The 11,064-nt window shown below is 45.4% G+C and overlaps 1 protein-coding gene across 1 annotated transcript; it reads right to left on the reverse strand.

Moving 5' to 3' along the window:
* Positions 1-6,617: 6,617 nt before the first annotated feature.
* LOC120837613 (zinc finger MYM-type protein 1-like) lies at positions 6,618-8,621 on the reverse strand. The gene has a single exon (XM_040207118.2). The coding sequence runs from the start codon at positions 8,619-8,621 to the stop codon at positions 6,618-6,620; it is 2,004 nt and encodes a 667-aa protein (XP_040063052.2).
* Between the last annotated feature and the right edge of the window lie 2,443 nt (positions 8,622-11,064).

Below are 11,064 nucleotides of genomic sequence, written 5' to 3' on the forward strand. Positions count from 1 at the left end.
TCGTGACCGGAGACGAGACAACCTCCGTCATTAGCTGAGGTTCCTAGACGGGCATTACAAGCGAGGCGTTAGCGACATCCACCAGGTGCTCTTTGCTAATCGTTTAATTCGTTTTAAAATTTCTTTTCGTGACTTTTTTAACAAGATATTGGTATGTTCGATGTGATGCTGCTTTTTTGAACACATGTAGACCAAAAAACGAGCGCCGAAATTTCGTTGTAGTATCCCTTTAAAGGGCAGCTCCGCCGTCAATTTGAGCGTTTTTATCGAAACATATCTTCGGAAAGGGTACTAAAAATCTAGCCAATAGCAGCGGTTAAATCATTAAAAAACTGTTTACATAATTTATAATCGTTAAAATACGCCGAAACCGAAACTAACTTGCCACTCGACTGGTCCGCCATTTTGATGTGATGTCACATATGGTATAGACACTCGCACGTGTGCAGTTTGAGCCTGGCCAGCCTGGCAGCAGGTCACTGTTTTGTGTTCGTGCCGCGGATGAAAATTGACTCATCAAGCTCGTCTGAATCGAGCAACGATGAGGATATGCGGCCAGATTTTGAGGACGATGACGATAACCCGTTTTCATACGATCCGCCGGCATCGCCTCCGAGGGAAGCGCCAGCGGCGGCTGCATTCGTGATCCGCCGCCATGTGGACCCAGATGCCGCTTCCGAAGCGGAATGGTAAGGCAGTTTTTGTTGCTAGCACGCCAAGAAAAACTGATCGACGTTATGCCTTTTAATTGGAGGCGCTTTTTGTTATATCTTGGGGTCTGACAATAGACGGTTTTAGTTGAACGCGCTACGCGGTTGCGCGTTCAACCGCGTAGCGCCGTCTTTCCTGCACGGCATGTTGATCCGGCGGCGCCGCGCTCCGGTCGCCCCCGGTGACCACCACCTTGATCGCCGGACACCGCACCGTGCCAGCCACCAGCGCTGGAACCCCCCTTCCCGGCCGCCCGGTACTTAAAGGGATACTTCAACGAAATTTGAAATATTCCCGTCGTGTTCAAAAATAGGTTGAATATGATCCACAATATCCGTAAATGGCAATCGCACGTTTGTATTTTGATCCTGGTGGCTGTATTTTTCGTTATAAACGGCCCACTCTGGCAAGCGCTCGGAGAAGGCCCAGCGGAGACCACGTGACATCCAACGCAATCGTGACGTAGGTCGTCTCAAGACGAGCAAAGCTACGGCGAGGCTGACGTCGACAGGATGGCCTAGGGAGCCTTCATGTGCGCTTTGCTAGGGTGATGCCACCCTTTGTAATACCACTCGCCGACAAACCAGCAGCCATTTTGTTCCTCGGCGATAATCCGTGGGGCTTATAACCCTCCCGGAAACAAGCACCTTATCTCAGAAATAAAGCCTGTTAATACTGCAGATTGGGCGAGTTGGTAAGGCATCATCACGAACCAGCGCAAGTAGACAGTTATTCAAAATCCAAACACACAAAAAAATACAAAAAAATATTGTATATTTTTTTGAACACACAGCGCTGATTTTTTGAACAAAAAATCAGCGCTGTGTGAGTGTATTTTTTTGTGTGTTTGGATTTTGAATAACTGTCTACTTGCGCTGGTTCGTGATGTTATCTCAGAAGTTCGGAGCAGAGTTGTGGAACCCACGGAGGGAGGATTAGCATTTTCCCCCTCGGATGGGATTACCGATGGACACAAAGGCCACTTTCTGGCGCACGAGGAAACAATGAGAGAAACAAAATGGCGGTGGAAGAGGGTGTGGCAAAGGGAAACAGGCAGTTGGCATTACTCTATGCGAAGCGCACATGAAGGCACTCCTTTCCAGCGGCAGTCTCGAACGAAGCGATTTAAAGCGCGTGTCCCTGGTTTTGAGAGTGTACGTCAGTGTTGTCCGACTGCGCTGAGCTGTGGAGTTTCTCGTCAGTGGTATGTGGCAGCCTGCGTAGGCGCAATTCCGGACGCTGGTAGCGGCTGAATTGCCGCGTTTTCTTTTATTATTTATGTTCTGTGGCAAACATGATTTATAGAGGCATTTAAAAAAGCAGTGCTCTATTTTTGGGAACAAAAACGAAGAAATGAATCTTGTTTTGGTGAGTCCGTGCGCGACAGAACAAATGCAACTGGAATGTTTGTTTCATTTTATGTTCATCGTTTTACAGCACCGTACACTCAGCCGTGTCAATCTATATAGGTCAAAATATTTGACCACACATGATATCCGAACTGCATGGATATTCCCCGCCCACATCATGAAATTCAATGAGTCTCATCAATCGAACAATATATATTGTACGTACCCCACGGTGCCGCGTTATCCGAACAGGATTTGAAAATGGTCTCAAATAACACACCATATCCAATATACAGTGTCGACGATAGTCACTTCACGACAATCTGACGGAATCCGGCGTGTTTTAGGGAACATGTAGAAGAGAGCAGCTTTTTTGCACAGCTTCAAAGCAAATGAACGAACGTGTCTATTTTGTCCCCATACCCCGGACCCGACCCTATCAGCTATTTTTCGCGAAAACCCGGAACACAGCCGGGAAGGCTTTTTGGAGATTATCTCAACGGAAATAATCCTCCAAGAACGTCGAACTGCCTGCGGAGCGGGCTGCTTGACGTTCGCTCTCTTCGTTCGTTTCCTGCGAAGGCCGAGCAGGCTACGAGCCCTGGTATTTTCTGGTTCTCACAGTGGAAGATAACATACAAAGGGTGAGCATCCTAAACAGGCAAATAAAGTAAAAGCTTCCAAGAAAAGCAGGCGAACTCCGAATGCACAATGCAGGTGTGGAATCACGCTGACCGGGTTTCCACAGCTCAGGCGGGTGCTAGAAATTTCTGGCTGATAGGGGTCGCTCGATTCGCAAAATGGCGGCGGCCAGAGCACTCTTTTCGGAAAGGTCTATAGGATGGCCTAGTTGTTCCAGCCACCGAAGCGGCTGCTTTTGTACGAATTTTGAGTGACGGGTTAATCTTCTGTAATCTTCTAGGGGGACAATAGCGACTTCTGCGACACACAAAAGGCATTCTCGGGAAGAGGGGAGTTCCTCCTGCCCCTCTTCTCTCGTCGTGACCGGAGACGAGACAACCTCCGTCATTAGCTGAGGTTCCTAGACGGGCATTACAAGCGAGGCGTTAGCGACATCCACCAGGTGCTCTTTGCTAATCGTTTAATTCGTTTTAAAATTTCTTTTCGTGACTTTTTTAACAAGATATTGGTATGTTCGATGTGATGCTGCTTTTTTGAACACATGTAGACCAAAAAACGAGCGCCGAAATTTCGTTGTAGTATCCCTTTAAAGGGCAGCTCCGCCGTCAATTTGAGCGTTTTTATCGAAACATATCTTCGGAAAGGGTACTAAAAATCTAGCCAATAGCAGCGGTTAAATCATTAAAAAACTGTTTACATAATTTATAATCGTTAAAATACGCCGAAACCGAAACTAACTTGCCACTCGACTGGTCCGCCATTTTGATGTGATGTCACATATGGTATAGACACTCGCACGTGTGCAGTTTGAGCCTGGCCAGCCTGGCAGCAGGTCACTGTTTTGTGTTCGTGCCGCGGATGAAAATTGACTCATCAAGCTCGTCTGAATCGAGCAACGATGAGGATATGCGGCCAGATTTTGAGGACGATGACGATAACCCGTTTTCATACGATCCGCCGGCATCGCCTCCGAGGGAAGCGCCAGCGGCGGCTGCATTCGTGATCCGCCGCCATATGGACCCAGATGCCGCTTCCGAAGCGGAATGGTAAGGCAGTTTTTGTTGCTAGCACGCCAAGAAAAACTGATCGACGTTATGCCTTTTAATTGGAGGCGCTTTTTGTTATATCTTGGGGTCTGACAATAGACGGTTTTAGTAGACCGTGTTTTCAAGCGACGCTTCCGTAGCGCGAGATCGCACCGCCACTTCCAAGCATGCTCTAGCGCGCGCCCGGAGGGGTAGCGGGCCTCTGATAACTATCTACTAAAACTCCCTATGGACAGAAGGCACGATCGCGGGGACGGAAGATCGTTAGGGCCTCGTAACCTCAATTTCCATTCTCGCGCTGTAAAAGCGTCGTTTGAGACATCATTCGCGCATGTAGCTTCGGCTTCGTGAACGTGCATTTCATCAGCGTGCTCGCGTGTGCTGTATAAACCGATAAAATAAGCAAAAACCAGACAGTCCTAGCACCAACAATCTCCAAAGCAAGCACCCTGACCAACATGTGACGTCACGGCAACGTCAGTGCCACCATGGCAGCCTCCGTGTGCCGCTCTTCCTCAGTGTTGCCAGTAGGGCGGCAGTAAGTGATTTGGGTGTGGACGTGTAAATTTCAAAATTCATTTTCTTCTAAGAAAATTAATATTTTCCCGAGATATTTCGTACACATGCTGAGGAAGGGCATCCAAATACATGGTGAAAATTTCATTAATAATCGGCGGCTATAAAAATTACGGCGGAGATGCCCTTTAAAGGGGTACTACAACGAAATTTCGATGCTTATTTTTTGGTCTATATGTGTTCAAAGGAGCAGTATCACATCGAACATACCAATATTTTGTTAAAAAAGTCTCGAAAAGTAATTTTAAAACGAATTAAACGATTAGCAAAGAGCACCTGGTGGATGTCGCTAACGCCTCGTTTGTAATGCTCGTCTAGGAACCTTGACAGCTAGTGACGGAGGTTGTCTCGTCTCCGGCAACGACGAACGAAGAGGGGAACGAGGAACTCCCCTCTTCCCGAGAATCCCTTTCGTGTGTCGCAGAAGTCGCTATTGTCCCCCTACAAGATTATAGAAGATTAACCCGTCGCTCAAAATTCGTACAAAAGCAGCCGCTTCGGTGGCTGGAACGACTAGGCCATCCTCTCGACCAGAGGCTCCGGAAGTCTTTCTTTGGAGGGGGGGCTCGACATCTCCGAAATCCTCAAGGTTAGGTTGGTTCCAGGTTGACATTAATTGCCATATTTGAATGAAAACATATTAATGCAGCGCGTTTGCATATTCACGCACATATCCATGGAAAAGAAATTAAAACAATGGTTCAGTAAAATAACAGTAAGAAGCTTGCACTGACAACTCATACAATGATTGGATAACCACTTAAATCAGCCGCCCCATGTGCTCTTTATTCTTTTCTTTCCTATACCAACTTTTACATATCAACCGCAGCTGTGCCTATGCCAAATTGGCTATGTCTAACAAGGAAAACGTTCCTTCATTTAGTGATTCTCGGGGAACCATGATGTATTAACGCAGACGTAGACAAACTAGCGTTAAAAGTTTTAGACAAAACCCCGAGACTCGCGGGAAGAAAAGGACAACACAATACGAAGCCAGCAAGTTGGACCATTGAATTCTCAACCGGAGGCAGAGATTGCATACATCGGTATGTGCCTCAGGATCAAGTACATAGACCGTGATCGCTTCGGACTCTTGGCGTCAATGCAAGTTGGGGGTCATCACAAAAGGAAGGTGCTGAAGGATAAGAGCTGTGTTTGAGACTTCGTGTTGTGTTGTCCTTTTTTTCCCCCAGTCTCAGGGTTTTGTCTAAAATGTTAAACTTTCAACAGCTTGCTTGCGCCCTAACTTTTTGTTTGTTAAAAGTAACTGGAATGCAATGTCAAAGGTATCATTGCACAGTCATATTTTTTTAGGTTAACTACGGCTTTGGGGGGAGAACTCATTGCGACTGTAAAGCGTTAAGGTGAACACATAACGAACGGATCAGAACATAACTATCTCGTGAACGTGGTTGTGTCCTGTTCCTGCTCTCATAATATAAACCTTAAATAATGACCTATCTTACCAAAACGATCGTACTTAGTTTACTTGAGGTGTGGTACAGGTAATTAAAATTAACCTTTCCAAGGAAAAAATACGCTGACCCGTTTCGATGCATTCTACGTACATGTTCCGTTTATTCAATAGAGTGGATACATATATGGTCTAAAAAAAATGTTTCATTAAAAACCTGATGATGCCAGATTAAACCCCGTCAAACAGTTGAAAAGGATCAACGCGAACATGTATACATGAACATTTCACGGAAAGTTACCCCAGGCATCCCGCCACATATAGAGACATGATTCAGCACTGTCAGAAAAAAGAAAAAAAAAAAACGTAATGACCAGAAGGTGACACAAGAGCTCCGTTTGTGTGCGAATCAATTATATACACTAAACGCAACACAAAATAAACAAGGCGAAAATCATAAATAACAAGTTTCAAAAAGGGTGTGTTGCCTCCTATAAAGCCATTTACGTAGTCCTTGCGTGCATCTCGTACTGAGTACGAATCAACCACACAATGATAAACTTTATCACGCGTGTATATTTAATAATTTTTAACAAATATATGCGAGGCAACAAACCAACATTCAACACATTCAGGTTTAGAAAAAAGGCAAAAATATACACTGGCAGAGAATGCAGAGTGTCAATCCACGACCGCTCGGTCTGCTGCGCGCGCTTGAGCGAGATCGAGGGGCCCGTGGTTGGTGCGTCAAATTATAAACACGAAATTTCTTGTTTCGAACACTTTTTCGAAATAAGAAAAAAGAAACTATTCAACTAGCATGGGCCAAACGTAGCTACGCGTTCGGCTGTTTTGGCGATAAATTCAATCATGACATTTTTAAGGCACAGCTTTCCAGTTCTTTGTCGGTGGGCATGCAGAAGAAGGAGATGCGTGAGGCGGGTCTGTGTCATGCATGCGACTCCGTAGGTAAGTTTTTACTCGTCTCAACGCACTAAAAGAACGCTCCCCTGATGCCGCCGATGCTGGCACCGTTAGTAAAAGCTGCACAAGCCTGACAACTTGGTCCAAGAGATTCAGAACAGTTGGAGACTGTTCCGTCAGTGCTTCCGCGACATCATCGACTACGTTCACCTCTGTGCCAGAAAGAACCGTTGAGAGGAGTACAAGCTGTGCATTTAGCCTATCTAAATCAAAGTCGCTGCCATGGACGCCGAGCGCTTCTTTTAACTCCTTCGCATTGAATCGCTGTCCACGTGCAACGCTGACAAGCGTGCTTTCGAGCTTTACCAGCAGCTCCATGCCAGGTTGGTCGAACCGGCTCTTTATTTCTGACGTTACGCAGTCAACTGCCGCAAAGAATTCCTTTCGAAGGTTGGCCTTCGCATCCAGCACCACTGGGGAAGTAGGCGTCTTCGTCTGCTCAAATCTTGTTGGCGGCTTTACAGTTCTGGTGGTTGTGGTCTCCCTCTGTTTAAGGCCAAGCTTCACGGAGGCATTTTTGGTTTCGTCCCAAACTCTTTCAAAACCTTCGTCTGTTCTCAGATTCATCATAGTTTGACGGAGAGCTTCAGCCGCTTGCATCGTTCCGGTCGCACTGTATTTAGGACTCTGAAGAACCCTGGCAAGTTGTTCACATGGGCCGAAGAGTTCCTTTGACATGTTCAGTCCAAAAAGTGTCTCAAACTTGTTGAGCAGTTTTTCGTACCCTCTCATGATTGCTCTTCGATCATCTCCGATTGATCCTGGAGTTTGCAAAAGATCGTGGATCGTTGCTTGAACCCTCTCGTAGTTCTGCAGAAATCGTTTCATGGACTTCACTCTCACTGTCCACCTCGTTGGACAGAGTGGCAGAAGATTGCTTGCCTTCACGGGCCTTTCCTGTGAAGCGTCTGCGCACGGAGGGAGGACTATGCCTATGTATGTGTTCTTCCGTTTTGAAGACGTTAGGATGATGTTGGACACGTCTTTTACTGTACTTAACGCTTCTGCAACTACTCTGCTGCTTCTGCCAACCTCCTGCAGAGCCAAGTCTAAAGAATGGCTGGCACAATGCACGTAAACAGACTTCGACTGAATGTCGCTAATTTTCTTCTGAACACCAGAAAAGCGCCCAGACATGTTTGCCGCACCATCGAAGCAGTGTCCTCGCAAACTACTGAAGTCCAGCCCTAGACGAACGAGCATATCCTTGACCGCCATGAACAGCGTGTTAGCCTTAGAGTCTGGAGGACTATAAACTCCAATAAACTCTTCCTTGATCTCCAATGACGCATTTTCGACCCAACGCAGGCATAGAGTAAACTGCTCGTCTCCGGCAACATCGGTTGTCCCGTCAGCGATGATTCCAAAAAAAGGGCTCCTTTTCACCTCTTCTACAACGTCGCGTTGCAGTTTGTGAGCCATGATTTTGATTATTTCATTTTGGATGTCACTGCTCAGCCACTTGTCTCGTCGAGTTAACCAGGTCTTAAGAGCAGGCACATCCTCGGAGCGTTCCTCTAATAAATCAACTAGGTTGCCGTCCTGTAGAGTGTGCCCCAGCAGAGCCTGACCTGTGCGGCAGAGGTACCGAATAGAGCTCACAATGACGCAAAGGGCGTCCCTGGACTCTTGCTGCTGCTTCATAGAATTCCTTGTAAGGAGCTCGACAACACGTGCACCCTTTGTTTTCCCTAGTTGGTACTGCACGGCGTCGAGATGATACGTGCTCTTTTCATGACAGCGAAACTTCTCAAGCGCGTTCTTCCAGTTTGAGAACCCACTCTGTAGAAAGCTGAGCTCTAAGCCCGGGATAGTGACCCCTCTTTCCTTAAACGCAACACTGCATTCGTGACAAAGCACGACGTCGCGATCAGATACGTAGTGGAGCCAAGGAAACATTTGAGACCATGCATGCTGGCAGGACCTGTTACCTTTGCTCTTTTTGAACAGGTAGCTTTTTGGGGGCACAAATTTGCTGGCGGCTGGAGTATCTTCCCCATGACGGCGTTGCTCATCCGGCAAACTTGATGTTGAAGGAGCCTCGACGGGTTCAAGATCATCCGAAGCATCAGTGAAGTCAGGGCTAGGAGAAAGTCTGCCGATGTTTTCTGTATTTATAAACAAGAAACAATTTAATCGAAATATGAATAAGCACTTTTTGCTACAGGCAGACACGTTAGTCAGACGCCGTTTATAAGAGGGTACATGACGGTCTGGTGTTGTTTTAGCTTGCGTATGAATGATTGCCCGGCACGCGCGGAGAAGCGCAATTATCGCTCACTAGCTGCTACCACTTTCAAAGGCAGTATGATCATAATTATTTTGAATTTGAAAATTCTCAAAAATAATGAGGAACGAACGGAGCTTCTACAATACAACATCCGAAGAAGTGCTCAACCTGTGCAACATAATTCGCAGAATACTCTTTAAGCGCATTCCTCAGCACGTCGCCGCATTTTTCCCAAAGTGCAAGCATCTTGAGCCTTACCGACGGTTCGTTTTTTTGAGCAGTCACTGGATAGGGCTGAGCAAGTATTTGGAGTCCCGCAGTTGATATCAGGAGCTTTTCGCTTTCTGATGAGGTACTTTTCCATAGTGTTCCGAAATCTTCTGAAAAGGTACAAAATAAAATTAGTCTAACAGCACGTAATAAAGAACAAGAAATGTTTTGAAATTAAGTACCGTATCAAAAGCTGAAAACATTACATTTCCAACTTCTTTTTTGAGAGTCCGGATACGTTATTAATGCAGTAGGAGAAAGCGAGTTAATTCAGACTGGCGGAAAATATTGGCCACCCATGTTTCTCGCTTATCACACTAGATATTTCCGCCTGTCCTGCAAAGTCTCATCAAAAGGACAACCTCTAGATACACACAAACCACTCGATCTCTAAAAAAAAAAAAAAAAAAAAAAAGAGAGAATTTGTGTTAATTTTAAAATTGGGTTATTATGTTTTGACTTTAGAGACTTTAAAGTGAAATAACTTTAAAAATATACTCTTCATCAGCATAACATTTTACTCGCATATTCGTTGGCATATTGGAGTTGCGCGATGGCTGTTTTTGCCCGTGACTTTTCTCGTACCTGTAATAAGTGCGTATCTGTTAAACACGTGACGGTGTAATGCCAGCCATCTACATGATGGTAATATGATGGGAGATATAATAGGGAGTTTTAGTTTTAACCCTGAAACCATACACGATACCCCTCCTTTTTCATCGTCATTGGCGAGTTTTAGTAGACCGTGTTTCCCCCTCCGCTAAGCCCCTCCGCTACCCGGAACCCTACAGCCAAGGCCATCGGCGCACAGGCGCAGTGCCGGTTTGTTCGTAGCGGAGGGTTAGCGGATTCCTCCGCTAACCCTCCGGGGAAACACGGTCTACTAAAACTCCCTATTATCGGGTATCAATTTGGGAGCGGAAAAACGGTCGGCTAAAACTCCCCCGTTTGTTTAACAGCAGTAGTGCAGACTGTGGCAACAGATAACGCGCGGCGGTGTGTAAACACTGTTCTTCAAACTTCCTAGCTTTTCAATGTAGCCAATGACCTATTTCAGCCTCTCTGCTAGAGCTAGCGCTATTACTGAAAGTAAAAAAAAGGATAATTTTTAGGTTCGCCAAGACTACTTTACAAATTTTTTTCTGCAAGTCGCATAATTAGGATTCTCGCCCTGTACCATTGAAAAGGGAGATTCACCTGACAATAATATTGGTAAATAAAATTAAAATCAACATGCAGTAGTGAACCAAAAGATATATTATTTCGGTTTTACGTGGGTAACCTTTCTTCGAAGTGTGATACCGATATAAAAATTGTAATGGAACACTACTTAACGTATTTATAGAGTAGAAACCAGGGTGTCGAACCGAAATGTTTATCGGTTCGGTTCCGGTTCAGGTTCACAGATTTCGGTTCAGCTCCGGTTTAGCTCCGGGGGGCAAAAAATAACGGTTCGAACCGGTTTGAACCGGTTCGAACCGGTTTGAACCGCAAAACTGAGAATATATTTTGCGCGATTCTTTGGCAATAGGCACTATATCAACTGTGAAACGAGTATCTAGCTTTTTATCATTCGTAGAATCCACTTTTATTTTCAGGTAGAAAAATGAATTGCGTTTTTTTTTAATTTGAATGAAACAGTAAAAGAAAGCTAGATTAACATATATGACTCAGAGCTTTTTGTTTGTTTTTTTCTACTTCAGTCGCATATATTTTACCTGAATCTAAAGGTTATCAGTTTGGAAATCGCCTAAAATACCCGTTAATGCTACAACTTTGCGTCGCAGTATTAAAAGTAGACTCCTGCTGTGGTCTTGAACTTAGAAATTAATTACAGTGCAT

This window comes from Ixodes scapularis, unplaced genomic scaffold, assembly GCF_016920785.2.
Source record: "Ixodes scapularis isolate PalLabHiFi unplaced genomic scaffold, ASM1692078v2 PGA_scaffold14__6_contigs__length_520768, whole genome shotgun sequence".
NCBI lineage: Eukaryota > Metazoa > Arthropoda > Arachnida > Ixodida > Ixodidae > Ixodes > Ixodes scapularis.